The following is an 18279-nucleotide window of genomic DNA, read 5'->3' as shown; positions in this document are numbered from 1 at the left end:
GCACTGACCACATGCACCCCTTGTCAACAGTCCTTGGCACTGGGCATGTGCCAACCTCTCTTCATCATCATGGCACATCTTTGATCCACCAACAATAAGCGTGAGCACCGGCAACTCATTGAAATGTTGCTAAAAGGTAACTTTATATACTGGGACTAGGATCGAACCTGACAGATTAGACTAGGCTGCACCTCAGGGCTGTTCATTTACTCTCTTAGCATCGCTCACTTTAAGCCTAGGTGCAACACACAGCATTTCTGCCTTCCTTGCCTTAATATTTTGCACATTTCCCCTTCAGGTAGAAATGAAAGGCTCTTAATGGTTTAGTCTTTCCTTGCTATTTAGCACATACACAAAGCTAGGAAGCTTGTCATGGGTGCCAGCAGTCCTCAGTCAAGTCAAGGACAGTACTTTTCATTCAGGAGGTCCCAGCACAGTAAATTAAAAGGTAGCTGATGGGACAGTCAGGGTGATGATCCTTTCCTCTTGGGGTCAGGAGCCAAATGTTGGATAGCCTACCATCTTTCTTGACTCTTTCTGCTTTGTTATTGGCCATTTTCTCCTGGATTGAGAAAAAGGGAGGTATATAAGATGCAAGTGGCTGGTTGGCACTGGTGATGTGCATTGAATGACATAACATGTTGGATGCAATAGTAAGTGGTAGAATGCAAGCCTTGGTGAGGACTGGGTACAGTGACAGATGGAATGAGTGTAAGTTAGCAGAGAGAAGATGGTGGAGCACTTAACCTATACAGCAAACAAAGTCATTGACATTCTTTTCATATTGTTGCCCATTTCTCTGGATGGAAGAGACTGCACATACATGGGAGGCTACCACAGACGTGGCTCCTCTGCTGAGGAAAAGGACATACCTCTTCTGCACCAAAACATCCAGGTTCTTGTCCACAAAGCAAGGTGCCAACTTCCTGAATTTTTTTTATGTCCAGAGCAAATGTCACAAATGATGTAAGCCTTTGTCCAGATACTCAATGCCCTTTTAGAGATGGCATTGGCCCCAAAGTTGCCAATCCATTATAGGAGATCATGAGAGTGATGAGTTCTTGAGTATGGTGATTGCAAGATTAGGCTAATGTTGGATGAAAGAGTGTCCCCGCTAGGCAGGTGGGTAGTTAATGAGGCAAGTTTAGGATGATAAGGTGAGAAAACCTGCCAGGGCCTCGCATAAAGAAACTTTCTGTGAAACCCTGGTTATTGACACTTGACAAAGAACCATAATACTCAGCACAGAATCTATGCATTGTTTGCATATGCTGGGCAAAAAACCCAGTTAAGGCAAAGGAGTTAGAATTTGACAGGTGCTTTGTTAAATATTTGTTGTGGTTTTGATTTGAGTATTCATACACTATTCAATTTGTCAATTATGTTCTATTTCAAATAATTGTTTTTGTTTCGATCATTTTAAGCATTTGATAGGGTGCGAAGGCTTGTTAAAAAATTGTAGCTGTCAACTTCATATCAAATAGGTTGGCATAACCATGTCTAAAACAATACACAATCTCAACATAATTTTTTTTGTTACTATTGGAAGCCAAGAATACAATAAAAAATTCACAATTTTTGTAATAGTGTAGACAAAAGCAGAGTAAGGTATGGTTTAAGTCTTACATACTGTGCCTGATTTAAACAAGCAGCTGTTACATCAAATATGACAAAATTAAACTGTATTTGATACATATACTATAAGAGTTAATGTAATACTAGTTGATTTTCCAAGGAGTTGCAGACAGGATCTGAACATTAATTCAAGGGACATTGAGAATGTTACTTGGGATGACGGGGATAACTCAACCAGGATGTACTAACATATTTCCATCCTTATTTTAAAAGTCTCACATTATGTTTTTGTTTCTATTTTTATTTATATTGAATAAACATTGAATTTATAGTTTCCAAGGAATCTTAGTGTTGACAGCCCCAGTGAATCATGCAGCATCTGCTATTGGCCAATTTTATACTGTGCACCCCTGTGCCCACAGATGAGGTAGATACAGCCTGCTCACTTATGACTTGCCTGTAGCTGAAATGTCCACTGCAGTTATCCTCATTATGCAGGTGCCAGAGGACATCCCTCCAGCGGTTGCTGCACCCATTTCACTGAATGTGCACCTTTGTCATAGGGCTCCACAGGCACAGTCTGAGGGGCCAAGAAAATCTATAAAGAGATTGCCCCATGATGGATTGTTTCCTTAGCTTTCTCATCATTATTGACCTCCCCAGCCTTTATGATTTTGATGGCTGGAGTTGAACCAGCTAGGTACAACTGGTATTTACTTCACAATTCCTCCCTTCAGCACCACTGACCAATCCACATTAGTGCTCTACATGGATTAATTCCATGTAGCATTTATATTGTCTCAGAATGCCATCATGTCTGGCTATGAGTTTTTTGGCTCTCTCAAGCAGCCTGCAGACTCAAAGCTATGAGCCATAGTTGCACAAACACAGAACATTATAGCGCAGTACAGGTCCTTTAGCCCTCGATGTTGCACCGAACAGTCATACCAATCTGAAGCCCATCTAACCTACACTATTCCATGTACGTCCATATGCTTGTCCAATGATGACTTAAATGTACTGAAAGTTGGCGAATCTGCCACTGTTGCAGGCAAAGCATTCCATACCCTTATTACTCTCTGAATAAAGAAACTACCTCTGACATCTGTCCTATATCTATCACCCCTCTATTTAAAGCTATGCCCCCTCGTGCTCACTGTCGCCATACTTGGAAAAAGGCTCTCCCTGTCCACCCTATCTAACCCTTTGATTGTCTTATATGTCTCTATTAAGTCACCTCTCAACCTTCTTCTCTCTAATGAAAACAACCTCAAGTCCCTCAGCCTTTCCTCGTAAGACCTTTCCTCCATACCAGGCAACATCCTAGTAAATCTCCTCTGCACCCTTTCCAAAGCTTCCAAATTCTTCTTATAATGCGGTGACCAGAACTGTACACAATACTCCCAAGTGCGGCCGCACTAGAGTTTTGTACAGCTGTAGCATAACCTCATGGTTCCAGAACTCGATCCCTCTATTAATAAAAGCTAAAACACTGTATGCCTTCTTAACAACCCTGTCAACCTGGGTGGCAACTTTCAAGGATCTGTGTACCTGGACACCGAGATCTCTCTGCTCATCTACACTACCAAGAATCCTACCATTAGCCCAGTACTTTGCATTCCGGTTACTCTGACCAAAGTGAATCACCTCACACTTGTCAGCATTAAACTTCATTTGCCACCTCTCAGCCCAGCTCTGCAGCTTATCTATGTCTCTCTGTAACCTACAACATCCTTCGTCACTATCCACAACTCCACCGACCTTAGTGTCGTCTGCAAATTTACCAACCCACCCTTCTATGCCCTCAACCAGATGGTTTATAAAAATGACGAACAGCAGTGGACCCAACACCGACCCTTGCGGTACACCACTGGTAACTGGACTCCAGGATGAACATTTCCCATCAACCACCACCCTCTGTCTTCTTTCAGAAAGCCAGTTACTGATCCAAACTGCTATATCTCCCACAATCCCATTCTTCCGCATTTTGTACAATAGCCTACTGTGGGGAACCTTATCGAACGCCTTGCTGAAATCCATTTACAGCACATCAACCGGTTTACTCTCATCTACCTGTTTGGTTACCTTCTCAAAGAACTCAATAAGGTTGCAAGGAGTAAAGACTCAGTTTTAGTAAGTATTGAAATCATGAAATATCTTATCTGGATTTATGCCTTGTCAGAAAGTCATCTCAACACTGAAGATTAAAATCTGCAAATATTCACATGCGAAACATTGTCACATCAGCCACTGTGCACAGAAATAATAAATGGGGAGGACAATTTTTAGAAGCATAAGGAGATTATCAAGTTATTTTAATTATTTGTGGCAAATAAAGATAGAGGAACAGTTGAATTTGGTCTGATGTTTGTATAAATCAATGTTTCTTCTCACCTTGTAGTTTAATTCAGCACAGATTTCCTGCTGTTTCCGTCTGTCATTTGCCAGCAATACGTCAGTCTCATGAGCAATACAAGCTTCAGCAAATATCATCACTGTCTTCATAAGCAAGTCTTTCTTGTCACGGGTCCAACTCTGAATCAGAACTTTCCGGTGCTCTTTCTTAAATTGAAATCCATCCCATAATCTCCAGTGATCAATCTGCAAGTAAGACTTTGTTACTTTCTCAATAAAAATCCATCTTTTAGGCCAATTTTTTTTATCTATTGATGTTCTGATCTGTTTCATAAATCTGAAAAGATTCATATTTATTTACAGATATTAAATTCAATCGGTCAGCATTTTGCACCTCGACTTAAAAGGATGGAGCGTGTAATGACTTTTTTCCCAAAACTAAGGTACTATCACCTCAAGACACATGTAAAACACTCTTCGTATTGTATAAAAAAATTCATTCATCTTAGTTTCCGAAGTGTAGTGTGAGAAATGTTGGTGCAATACCATATTAATCACATTAATTCATAGAAAGTTAGGAACTTTTCAGGATATTGACACAGGTTCACTAGATTAGAATGCCCAAACTCATTGAAGCTAATTTTCACCCATCCTACAGATTTTTCACCTGATCTACAATGCGTCATGAAGCACCCAAATAGTGTAGCAAAGTAAGTAAAAGCTTCAGTCATTGAATCAGAAGTGGATAGGGACAATGAATGTGCTTCATTAGATTTCCCAGTGTGCAAGGCACAAAGTTTAACTCACATTCTGGAATCAAATTGCTTTTTAAGTGAGCCCATGTTTTTTGTCTTCAAAACTTTGTTTATATCTTCACTATGGAGAGACTTGATCACTTAGGATTATATTCTTTAAAAGAATAAGGGGGAATCTCAGAAACAGCATAGTCAGAGAGTCGTAGAGATGTACAGCATGGAAACAGACCCTTCGGTCCAACCCGTCCATGCCGACCAGATATCCCAACCCAATCTAGTTCCACCTGCCAGCACCCGGCCTATATCCCTCCAAACCCTTCCTATTCAAATACCCATCCAAATGCCTTTTAAATGTTGCAATTGTACCAGCCTCCACCACTTCCTCTGGTAGCTCATTCCAGACACGTACCACCCTCTGTGTGAAAAAGTTCCCCTCTCACGATAAACCTATGCCCTCTAGTTCTGGACTCCCTGATCCCAGGGAAAAGACTTTACCTATTTGTCCTATCCATGCCCCTCATAATTTTGTAAACATCTATAGGGTCAACCTCCACCACTCCAGGGAAAACAGCCCCAGCCTGTTCAGCCTCTTCCTCTAACTCAAATCCTCTAACCCTGGCAACATCCTTGTAATTCTTTTCTGAACCCTTTCAAGTTTCACAACATCTTTCCAATAGGAAGGAGACCAGAATTGCACACAATATTCCAACAGTGGCCTAACCAATGTCCTGTACAGCCGCAACATGACCTCCCAACTCCTGTACTCAATACTCTTTCCTATAAAAGAAAACATACCAAACGCCTTCTTCACTATCTTATCTACCGCGACTCCACTTTCAAGGAGCTATGAACCTGCACTCCCAGGTCTCTTTGTTCATAAGCACTCCCTCGGACCTGATCATGACGTGTATAAGTCCTGCTAAGATTTGCTTTCCCAAAATGCAGCACCTCGCATTTATCTGAATTAAACTCCATCTGCCACTTCTCAGCCCATTGGTCCATCTGGTCAAGATCCTGCTGTAATCTGAGGTAACCCTCTTCACTGTGTGTTGCCTCTCATGTGCCAGGGTTTGTGATGTCTCTGATCGTGTTTTTGGGATCATTGAGGGGCATGGGGAGAAGCCCAAGTTGTGGTCCACATATGCACTAATGACAGAGGTGGGAAGAGAGATGGGGATTTAAGGCAGACATTTAGGGAGCTAGGGTGTAAGCATACAGCTGGAGCAAAGAAAGAGCTGTTGTCTTTGGTTGATTGCCCATGCTTTGTGCTGGGAAGGTAGCAGGCACACAAACAGACAGAGAGACACACAGACAGAGAGACACAAAGGAAGAGACACACACACACACACACACACACACACACACACACACAGACATTGAACATGTGGCGATAGGGATGGTGCAGGAGGGAGGGTTTTGGATTCCTGGATAATTGGGGCTTTTTCTGGGGTAGGTGGGACCTCTACATGCAGGATGGTCTTCACCTGAACCAGAGGGGTACCAATAAATTTGTGAATGCTCTTCAGGTGGGTTTAAACTAATTCAGCAGGGGGATGGGAACAGAAATGGTAGTTCGAGTATACGCGAGGTTGAGACTAGTGAAGATTTCAAGATTGCAAGAATGCACCAGCAGCAAGAAGTTCATTTGAAGTATGTCTACTTCAACACCAGGAGCATCTGGAATAAGGGAGGTGAACTTGCAGCTTGGTTTGGTACCTGGGATTTCGACATTGTGGCCATTTCAGAGACATGGGTAGAGCAGGGACAGGAATGGTTATTGCAGGTTCCGGGATATAGATGTTGTAGTAAGAACACAGAAAATGGTAAACGAGGGGGTGGTGTGGCACTGTCAGTCAAGGACAGTATTACGGTTGCAGAAAGGACGTTTGCGGAGTCATCTTCTGAGATAGTATGGGCTGAGATTAGAAACAGGAAAGGAGAGGTTACCCTGTTGGGAGTTTTCTATAGGCCTCCAAATAGTACCAGAGAATTGGAGGATAGGATAGCAAAGATGATCCTCGATAGGAGCAAGAGTGACAGGTGGTCGTTATGGGGGAGTTTTAACTTGCCAAATACTGACTGGGAGTACTATACTTCAGTATTTAGGTGGGTCAGTTTTTGCCCAATGTGTGCAGGAGGGTTTCCTGACACAGTATGTAGAGAGGCCATCAAGGGGCAAGGCCACATTAGATTTGGTACTGAGTAATAAACCCGGCCAGATGTTTGATTCGGAGGTAAGTGAGGGCTTTGGTGATAGTGACCACAATTCGGTTACATTTACTTTAGTGATGGAAAGGGATAGGTATATACCACATGGCAAAAGGTTTAGCTGGAGAAAAGGCAATTATGATGCGATTAGGGCAAGATTTAGGATGCATAGGATGGGGAAGGAAGCTGCAGGGGTTGGAGCTTATTCAAGGACTATCCTTGAGAAGTATATACCGGCCAGGCAGGGAGGAAGTTGTTGAACGCACGAGCTACAGTTTACTAGGGAAATTGAATCACTTGTCAAGGGGAAGAAGGCAATTTATGTTAGGGTGAGATGTGAAGGCTCAGTTAGGGTGCTTGAGAGTTACAAGTTAGCCAGGAAAGACTAAAAGAGAGAACTAAGAAGAGTCAGGAGGGCACATGAGAAGTCATTTGGTGGATAGGATCAAGGAAAACCCTCAGGCTTTCAATAGATATATCAAGATTAAAAGAATGACCTAGAGTAAGATTTGGGCCAATCAATCATAGTAGTGGGAAGTTGTGCGTGGAGTCAGAGGAGATAGTGAAAATGCTAAATGAATACTTTTCGTCAGTATTCACACTAGAAAAAGACAATGTGGTGAGGAGAATACTGAGATACAGGCTACTAGACCATATGGGATTGAGGTGCATAAGGAGGAGGTGTTAGTAATTCTAGAAAGTGTTAAAAATAGATAAGTCTCCTGGGCCGAATGGGATTTATCCTAGGATTCTATGGATTATCCTTTGGCTTTGATCTTTATACAGTCATCAAGTCATAGAGATGTATAGAATGGAAACAGACCCTTCGGTCCAACTTGTCCATGCCGACCAGATATCCCAACCCAATCTAGTCCCACCTGCCAGCACCTGGCCCATATCCCTCCAAACCCTTCTTATTCATATACACATGTTGTCATTGTCAACATGAATAGATCCAGAAGATTGGAGAATAGCAAATGTTGTTCCCTTGTTCTAGAAGAGGAGTAGAGACAACCCTGGAAATGATCGACCTGTGAGCTTCACTTCAGTTGTTGGTAAAGTGTTGGAAAGGGTTATAAGAGATAGGATTTATCATCTAGAAAGGAATAAGTTGATTAGGGATAGTCAACGCAGTTTTGTGAAGGGTTGGTCATGCCTCACAAACTTTATTGAGTTCTTTGAGAAGGTGACCAAACAGGTGAATGAGGGTAATGCAGTCGATGTGTACATGGATTTCAGTAAGGCATTTGATAAGGTTCCTTATGGTAGGCTATTGCACAAAATACGAAGGCATGGGATTGAGGGTGTTTCAGCAGCTCGGATCAGAAACTGGCTGGCTGAGAAAAGACAGAGGCTGGTGATATTCATCTGGAGTTCAGTTACTAGTGGGATATCGCAAGGATCTGTTTTGGGTCCACTGTTGTTTGTCATTTTTATAAATGACCTGGTTGAGGACAGAGAAAGATGGGTTAGTAAATTTGCAGATGACACTAAAGTCCGTAGAGTTGTAGATAGTGACGAAGAATGTTGTAGGTTACAGAGAGACATAGATAAGCTGCTGAGCTGACCTGAGAGGTGGCAAATGGAGTTTAATGCGGAAACATATGAGATGATAAACTTTGGGAGAAGTAACAGGAATGCAGAGTACTGGGCTAATGGTAAGATTATTGGTCGTGTAGATGAGCAGAGAGATCTCAGTGTCCAGGTGCATAGATCCCTGAAAGCTGCCACCCAGGTTGATAGGGTTGTTAAGAAGGCTTACAGTGTGTTACCTTGTATTGGTAGAGGGATTGAGTTTCGAAAACATCAGATCATGCTGCGGCTCTGGTGCGGCCACATTTGGAGTTTTGTGTACAGTTCTGGCCATCTCATTATAGGAAAGATGTGGAAGCTTTAGAAAGGGTTCAGAGGAGATTTACTAGGATATTGCCTGGTATGTAGGGAAGGTCTTAAGAGGAAAGGCCGAGAGACTGAAGGCTATTTTCATTACAGAAAAGAAGGTTGAGAGGTGACTTAATTAAGACATAAGGTTAGAGAGTTAGATAGGTTGGATAGTGACTGCCTTTTTCCTCAGAGGGAGGTGGCTAGCGTGAGGGAACATAGCTTTAAACTGAGGGTGATAGATATAGAATAGATATCAAAATTTAGTTTCTTTATCCATAGTTGGGGTGTGGCATGCACTGCCTGCAATAGTCATAGTTTCAGCAAGTTTAAGGGCATTTAAATGGTCACTGGATAGGCATATGGACAGGAATGGAATAGTATATGTTAGATGGGCTTCAGATTAGTTCACAGGTCGGTGCAACATTGAGGGCTGTAATGTTTTATGTTCATATAGGGAGGGTCAATAGTTGAGGGACTGGCAGTGGACTGTGGGATCTTTAATAGAAGAAGTACTATCAAAAGATTTCTGAACTAATCTTTGAATTAGTCAATGGCATCCACAACAGTGAAGTAATTATGCTTCTACAATTCATAGATGTCAAAGAGACAGCAACATGGACAATCAGAAACACACAGAGGACTAGTTCATGCCTCAAATTGTGGAAGTTATCACAGGTGATCAAATTTGGTAAATGCCAAAATGAGTTCAGCACTGCAAGGTGCTGAAGTTCAAGGTTTAATAGGCCAGAGTTTCCGTTAGTGTTCAATTCTGACACTTGACAACAGCATCTTAACTGTCTCTAAGCACTGAATGTTCCCATTGTAAATAGTGACCAAAAGTGGACACTATAAGAGAGGAAATAATCTTAGAATAACATTTCAAAATCCCACATATACATCCTCTAAATTCAAAGTAAGGGACTAACCAGTTCTTGCCTGGACTTGTGTGGCAACAACCTCAACAGCATATCCATGTAGAGCATATTTCGATTCTGTGCCTCATGAGAGTACAAATCCACAATAACTAGAAATGTCCAATGATCTTCTTCACTCCAACCACAATTCCTAAAAAAAAAGGAGAAATGCCTTTAACAGCAAAGTTAAACATAAAAACTTTTTTTGCAGTATCAGAAAGAAAGTCTAATTAGGTTGCATTTCCCCACTATTAATGCATTTAGATTGCTCAAGCACCAAAGGAAATTTTTCCAGGATGGCTTTTTTGGGTACTATAATGTTTTTGGAAACCTCCTGTGATGGACACACATTGCATGTAGCTACTCGTCAGGGAATATAAAAATGCAAAAACAAAAACAAAAGAAACAGCTGTAGACGCCTTGGTCCCTCATGCTTGCTCTGTTACTCAATAGGATTGTAGCTGCCTCAGCTCCACTTTCCTGCCAGTTCCCACAAACCCTTGATTCCTTCGTAGACCAAAACTCTAATCTTGAATATATTGAATGATCCGCCTCCAATGTTAAAGAATTTCAAACATTCACGTCCCTCCAACAGAAGACATTCCAGCTGATCCTCACTTTAAATGGGAAATACAGTAGTGCCTCGACTTACGAACTTAATCCGTTCCGGGACCCGGTTTGCGAACCAAAAAGTTCGCGAACTGAATCAATTTTTCCCATTGTTTGGATAGCGTAAGAATGCTCAGACGTAGCAACGAACGCTGTTCACAGCGCACGCACCAAAGACGAACTGAATGAGATCACGTGGGGCTAGAGAGCTTTTGCGTTCAACAAACGCGTAGCAAAGCAGAACAATGAAACCACGTGGTCGCACACGGGCTGTTTGTGTTCGTACCTTCGTTCATACCTTGAATTTTGTACATACGTTGAAGCAAAGATTTACGTACAATCCTGTTTGTAAACGGATTTGTTCGTGAACGGGGTCGTTCATACGTCAAGGCGCTACTGTACCTTAATTTGAAACTATGCTGTCTTTCCAGATTTTGCCATGAGGCAACTATCATCTTAGTACTTACCCTGTCAAGTACCATCACAATTTTATCATATGATCACCTTTTATTCTTATGCATATGTTACTGAAGGTTTGGTCTCAGCAATGCCATGTACAGTTCTAACAAAAGCTTTACCAGTTTTATAAACCATTCTCCTTTCAAGAAACATTTTGTCTTTCTAATTAGTTATTCTATTTGCAAGCTAACCTTTCATAATTTGTCTCTATGGACACAAATTGCTCTGTAACACAGCATTCTGTTGTGTGCATGTACATTGTACTTGACTTAATCTGAACCTACATGCATTTGCATGTACAGAATGTCAGCCTAAGCTCAAGACATCCTTCCAAGAACTACAGCCCCATCTCATCGTAGGACCTTGAGTTTGGAAAAGTACACCGAAATGTAGTCACTGCTGTAATAATACAATTAGCAACAGAATTTTCTTACTGATAGCCAAAAACTGTCTATCTTTTACTTGGTGTACAAATACAAAAGTAAGCTTACTCTCGCTCAATTTAAAAAAATTTTTTATGGACTAATGAGAAGGTTGATAATGAGCCTTAATGCAATGAGCATTGTCTGTATGGATTTTAACTGAAGTGTTTTATAAAGTACCATATAAAGGGTGATCAACCTCATGGTCAGGAGGATCAATGTCAGCTTGATTTTTTTAAAAATTGGCTTAAGGACAGAAAAGAGCCAGTAATGATAAATTGTTAGTTTTCAGACTGTAGGATGGTAGACAGTGGTGTTAGGACAACTGCTTTTTGATGCATATAAATGATATGGATGTTGGAATGCAAAGTCAAATTGTTTGAAACTACCAAAATGAAAGAGTGTCAAACAGTGAAGATGATATAAATTGACTGTAGTAGAAGATGAATAGGTTATCTGAATGGGTAGACGAGTGGCAAATGGAATTGAATACAGATTATTGCAAGCTGATCTATTTTGCAGAAGTGATTGGGGGAGACAATAGAGATTTTTTTCTAAAGAATGTACATTGAAGACGATTTAAGGGGCATGTGCATAGATCTTTGCATATAAGAACACATATTGACAGAGTGGTGAATGTTTTGACTTGGACAAGCCCCCAGTTTTATGTTTTGACCAAGATTGGAGCTGTGTACTGTCTCTTTCTAGTACCATGCAGTCCACTGACAACCTACTAAATGGTTTCCCAAAAGCTGGCATGGGAATTAGAGATACAATTTGTATGGAAGCTTCGGTTTTCCCTCAGTCTGACACACTGGCATATTTACTAAACTGCACCATGCTTTTATGAAATCGCGGTCATTAACAAAATTGACAAGTGCGTCGGTTTTCTGGATCCCTTAATGTCCAGCCATAGAAACTTCATGGGCTATGCTTAATACGTCCTGAAAATATTTGGGTGGCACCGCTCTTGGCAAAATATTGAGTACTTTTCATTCTCTTGTCTGCAAGGAAGTCTCCACTTCCTCATCAGAACCCTTTTTAGCATTCTGGAATTCCCTTCAGTTTAATTTTGAGCCAATTGTTCTACTAGTTAGGTCTGGATCAGTCTGTTGAGCCTCAGAAGGCTTATTGAACTCTCCTTCAGATTATTCAATTCCCCAAAGAAAGATTCAGACAGCCATTTGTGTCAGGTTCAGACAACGTACTGGTCTGTGATGCCAATGTGGCTTCTGCTGCTGGAATGTGTTTGGTCACTGCTCAGATCACTACACATAAAGGAGAAAGCCCTGGAATCTTTTCTGCAACTGCTTTGTATTCTTGACCTCACTTGGTATTTCTGTGACTAATGGAGAAGTTATGACTTTACTCCAGCCATAATCACTCCCTAAGAGTAAGTCAATTTTGCCTATAGGTAAACTACAAACAGTTACAGTTCAGATTTTAGGTCACTTCAGGATGCAGTCAGTACAAAGGTGAGATAAACTCCTGCTAATACTGTTCATTAAAACCATTCAATGTACTCTCTGGTGAAAGAGATATGCTAATCCTCAGCAAAATAGTTTGTTGGCTTCTGTACCCTAAGCAAATATACAAGTTTATCTGTCTTATTTGAGGGATAAGGAATTACTTCTACTTTTGACAAGAATTTCTTAACTCTCAGATATCTCATTCATCTCCCTCACACTCACTATGTTATGTGTACACAGCACCACAGCTGCAGTCAGAGCTTCACATTGGTCTGTTGTACTTTTCGGTCAGGGCTCCTTTCTCTGCATTGATTTTGTGAACCCAGCAAGCTGAGATGCGGTATCCCACACTTCTGCAGAAACAGGACGTTGGCTTTAACATTGGCCAGGAAGGCCATCGTAGAAACACATCGCGTAGCCGATTTGATGCTACGCACATTGATGCTGGCAATTCTTATCCCCATTTTATCAGTTTACGAGATGACCAGTGTCCATTTGCTGCTGGTCTTGGCTCTCTGGAGTAGCTGTGTGCATCCCCGTGGTGATGGCAAACTGCTGGACCCTACCCAGGGCTGGGGTAGCTGTCCGGCTCCACGCTGGCGCCATTTCCCAGCCCTGGTGTCTTCGTGTCGGGCCCAGGGTGGGCACAGTCCAGTTCTCCATCTGACAGCAAGGCTATCACAGAACCGCTGCTCCAAGTTACCCGGAGCTGTGGGCCGTTGGGTACCTCTTGGTCCTCACCGGGTGGGGGGAGGCCTTTACCCATCCCCTCAGAGGGATCGTCTTTTCCTGTTTGGGCCATTCTGCCCTCCTTTTTCCCTGCAGCCCTCTGTCTCTTCCTCTGGTGATGACCCTCCTTGCGCTCGTCCTCACCGTCGGAAGAGCGGCCTATATCCTTGTCGTGTAGGTGTCACTTCCCCCTTTGCTGGGTGGCTTTGGGCCTTGTAAGGTTTCCTCTTTCTGCTTTTGACAGTAATCCAATCCTCTGCCTCCTTTGTTCCCTCCTTTTCCATTTCCTCCGTCTGTCTTGAAGGAGCTTGGATTGGCTGCTGCACCTCCCCACTGTCTACCGTCTGCTCCGCTACAGCCTGCCCTTCCTTCTGGGTGCCTCCAGACACCGTTCCCGTGCTGTTTTGTGGTCTTAGGCAGTCCACGGCTCGTGTTGCCATCTCTGGCCATCTGTACATAGGTGGCGGCCCGTCTTGGGCAGGCCTTGTACATGTGGCCCGCCTCTCCGCACAGATTACAGTTCTTGGTCTCCTTACATTCCTTGGTCGGGTGGCCTTCCTGCTTGCAGTTTCGGCAGATGGTCACCTTACAATCCGCCGCCATGTGGCCTGACCTCCTGCAGGTTCGGCACACTTTTGGCTGCCCTGCATATGTCAGGTAACCTCTGCTTCCTCCGATGGCAAAGCTGGAGGGTGGATGAAGGATGTTCCCACTGGCATTGACCCTCAGTGTTACCCTGACCTGTCATTTGCTGGTCCAGATCCTGAAAGGATCTATCACATCAGTACTCTCTCCCTCGACCTGGACGTATCTTCTCAGGAAGGTCAGGACATCTGCTGCTGGGACATGGGGGTTGTACATATGGATTGTTACAACACGACTCCTCTGCGCAGGAATCACACTCAACGGGACCGCTGACAAGATGGAGAACAGAGGTTTCCATTCCTTCTCCTTGAAGATCTTCAGGAGCTGCTCACAATTCTTCACGCTCCTGAAGGTTATGTTGAAATAGCCTGCCGCAGGGAAATCCTGCAGGCAGTACAGGTCCGCTGCTTCGAACCTGCAGCACTCCAGCAAAATCTTCTCCACGAACAACATCCGATTGACCAGTGTGCGCTCCTCCACTTTCTTCACAGTCACCCTAACTGTGTTGCAAATGCCCTGGCCTGGACTGCGAGCGGCTGCTGAGGCCATAGCTCTGAGGTTGACTGGTACCTGAATTGGCGTTAGGCCAAAGCCAGCATAAAGATCCATCAAGAGCAGGTCAGCACAACCAAACGATCCTTCAGCGTCCAATCACGATCCAGCGATGATCTTCAGCAGCTCCGACGATCCGCCATACGACCCCTGTGGTATCTCCCCTGCCAGCACATGTCCGCTGCGTCGAACCTGCAGCCCTCCAGCAGAATCTCTTCCTCTGGTCCTCAGGAACTACACAGTTCTTAAGAGGGAAACCAGGAGGGAAAAAAGGGAATATAAAATAACCTTGGCAGATAAGGTTAAGGATAATCCAAGGAGATTCTACAAGTACATTAGGAGCAAAGGTGAAAGCCACAGAGAGTGGTTTGTGTGTTGAATACACTTCCAGAGGAAGTGGAGGATGTGGTTACAGTTACAATGTTTAAAATACATTTAGTTAGATTGATGAATAAGAAATATTTGGAGGGATATAGGCCACACACAGGCAGGCAGGATTAATTTAGTTTGGAGTTATAATCGGTATGAACTGATTGGACTGACGGGTCTGTTTCTATGCTGTATGACTCTGTGACTTTATGAAAGAGCAACTAGGGAGAGAATAGAGTCCCTGTAAGATCAGCAAGATCATCTATATGTGAAACTATGGGAAATGGGAGAGATACTAAACAAATGTTTTGCATCAGTTTTTACAATGAACAAAGATATAGAGGCTAGCGAACTGGGGGAAATAAATATTGATGTCTTGAAAACAGTCCATATTACAGAAGAAGAGGTACTGGAGGTCTTAAAAAAACATTAAGGTGGATAAGTCTCCAGGACCTGATCAAGTATATCCCAGGACATTGTATGAAGCCAGGGAAGAAATTGTGGACCCGTAGCAGAGATATTTGTAACATCTATAGCCACAGGCGAGTTGCTGAAGGACTGGAGGGTGGTTAATGTTGTGCCTTTATTTAAGAAAAGCTGTAAGGAGAAGCCTGGGAATTTTAGCTATAGGGAGAGGTTAAATAGGCTAGGGCTGTTTTTCATGGAGTATCAGAGGCTGAGGGGTGACCTTATAGAAGTTTATCAAATCACGAGGGGCATGGATTAGATAAATAGACAAGATCTTTTCCCTAGGTTGGGGGAGTCCAGACTAGAGGACATAGATTTAGGGTGAGAGGAGAAAGATATAAAAGAGACCTAAGGGGCAACTTTTTCACACAGAGGGTGGTGTGTGTGTGGGGAATGGGCTGCCAGAGGAAGTGGTGGAGGCTAGTACAATTGAAACATTTAAAAGGCATCTGAATGGATATATCAATAAGAAGGGTTGGAGGGATATGGGCCGGGTGCTGGCAGGTGGGACTAGATTGGGTTGGGATATCTGGTTGGCATGGACGAGTTGGACCGTAGGGTCTGTTTCTGTGCTGTACCTCTCTATGACTCTATGACTCTATATTCTGAGCCAAAAGGCCAAGAAGCGTCGAGCTTGTGGGTCTATGGGCCGTCAGTTTGGTCGGAGGGCAACGATCGCCGCGCCTCCAGCCTGGGTATCCTGTTGCGAGGAGGCAACTTCACCATCTCTGAGGTTAAGGAGGTGGTGGGCGGGTGCCTCCTCATCACAGAGTCATGTACAGGAATGGTCCCCTGAGACTGATTAATGTGTACGCCCCAGTGGGTAAGAGTGAACGGTTGGCCGTCCTGTAGCAGCTTCCACTGTTGCTGGCCGGAGACTTCAACTGTATCTGATGCAGATGGACGATCTGGTGGGGGGGGACAGTAAATTGGACGCCATGTCCAGAGCCCTGATGGACACGGTAAAAGATGCCAAGCTGCACGACGTCTTCAGCACTCCTGCAGACGGAGCGCAGGGTAGATACACCTGGTCACGGGCAGACGGGTCTATCCGCTCAAGGATAGATTACCTGTTTGTGTCCCGAATGCTCTTGGTCAGATCCACCGACGTCAAGCTGGTGTTCTTCTCTTACCACTGCCTCCTGCTGGCCGACTGTCATCTACAGGATGGGCAGCGGGCTGGTAAGGGAACGTGGAAGCTGAACACAAAGCTGTTGACCCTGGGAAACATTGAGGAGCTCAAGAGGGACTACGCAGGTTGGAGAACCGTGAAGCTCCTCTTTGAGTCCCCAGCGGACTGGTGGGAAACAGTAAAAGGGAACATCAAGTGTTATTCATCCTCAAAGGTGTTCAGGAGGCGAGAGAGAGGCAGGGAAAACTGTCCCAGCTCCAGGAAAGTATGCAGAACCTGCTCCTGCTGCAGGCGATGGGGGTCGATGTCACGGAGGACTTCAAGGAGTTGAAGGGCTCTTCGCTCTTTGCCTCGGAGGCCTCCAAGATAATCTTCCAGTCCAGGGTCCGCTTGGTGGAGCAGGACGAGACATGCTCACGTTTCTTCTTCCAGAAGGTGCACAAAGAGAGCTCCGTGCTCAGCAGCCTGAAAGAAGAAGATGGCTCGATAACGTCATCTCAGGCTGACGTCATGAGGATCAGCAAATCTTTCTATGCCAGCCTGTGTGACGCAAAGCCAACCGACAGTGCGGCCTCCCAGTCGTTCCTGTCCTCTATCACAGAGGTCTTAGACGACAGAACATGGTAAGGCTGGACCAGCCGCTATCTCTGGACGAGCTGACCTCAAGGCCCTCAAGTCCTTCAAAAAGAATAAAACTCCTGGAAGCGACAGCTTACCGGTCGAGCTCTATTCTGCTCTGTGGGACTTGATTGGCCAGGACCTGCTGGAGGTGTATGTCAGTATGCTTCGGGCAGGTACCATGAGTGAATCCATGAGGAAAGGCATCATCACCCTCATCTACAAGCGGAAGGGGGAGAGGGAGGAACTAAAAAATTGGAGACCAATCTCACTGTTGAATGCGAATTACAAAATTCTGTCAAAGGTAATCGCCAATTGGGTCAGGTCTACTCTAGGGTCAGTGATTCACCCTGACCAAACCTGTGCTATACCGGGCAGGAAGATCGCTGAGAGTCTCACCCTCCTCAGGGATACGATTGCCTACGTGCAGGACAGAGGGTTGGACACCTGCCTGATCAGCCTGGACCAGGAGAAAGTCTTTGACAGAATATCACACAGGTATATGAGAGATGTTCTCTCCAAAATCGGATTTGGGGAGGGAATCTGCAATTGGATCAGACTGCTCTACACCAACATTGTCAGTGCAGTCTCAAATCAATGGGTGGGAATCAGATAGCTTCCTAGTCAGATTTGGAGTCAGGCAGGGCTGCCCTCTCTCTCCTGCCTTGTTTGTGTGCTGCATAGAGCCATTTGCCAAGTCCATCAGGAAGGATGCGCGCCTGAGAGGGGTAACTATTCCTGGCAGCAGGGGCCTGCTGGTTAAGGCCTCCCCGTACATGGATGATGTCGCCGTTTTCTGCACGGATCTGCTGTCCGTGCGCAGCCTCATGTGCATATGTGATCAGTTCGAGTGGACCTCGGGGGCCAAGGTAAACCGACACAAGAGCAAGGCCATGCTCTTCTGGAACTGGGCCGACCAATCCTCGATCCCTTTCACCATCAGGGCCGACCACCCAAAGGTGCTGGGTATTTAGTTCGGGGGGCTGGGGCATGCGCCAAGTCTTGGGAGGAGCGTATCAACAAAGTGAGACAGAAACTGGGCAGATGGAAGCTACAGTTGCTCTCCATTGCAGGAAAAAACCTGGTCATCAGTTGTGAGGCACTGTCATTGCTGTT

The 18279-nt window shown here is 44.2% G+C and overlaps 1 protein-coding gene across 2 annotated transcripts in view; it reads right to left on the bottom strand.

Moving 5' to 3' along the window:
• Window positions 1–18279, bottom strand: part of LOC132817447 (coiled-coil domain-containing protein 148-like) — a 100661-nt gene that overhangs the window by 22017 nt on the left and 60365 nt on the right. For both annotated transcript variants that reach the window (XM_060827894.1, XM_060827893.1), the window contains 2 exons: window positions 9704–9842; window positions 3970–4176 (listed from right to left, as the gene is read on the bottom strand). In XM_060827894.1, coding sequence (XP_060683877.1) covers window positions 3970–4176; window positions 9704–9842 — 346 coding nt within the window. The remainder of the gene's footprint in view (window positions 1–3969; window positions 4177–9703; window positions 9843–18279) is intronic.

The sequence above is a fragment of the Hemiscyllium ocellatum genome, chromosome 7 (genome assembly GCF_020745735.1).
Source record: "Hemiscyllium ocellatum isolate sHemOce1 chromosome 7, sHemOce1.pat.X.cur, whole genome shotgun sequence".
Classification (NCBI taxonomy): domain Eukaryota; kingdom Metazoa; phylum Chordata; class Chondrichthyes; order Orectolobiformes; family Hemiscylliidae; genus Hemiscyllium; species Hemiscyllium ocellatum.
The sequence above is the reverse complement of the archived record's forward strand: the minus strand, read 5'-3'. Positions and strand labels throughout refer to the sequence as shown.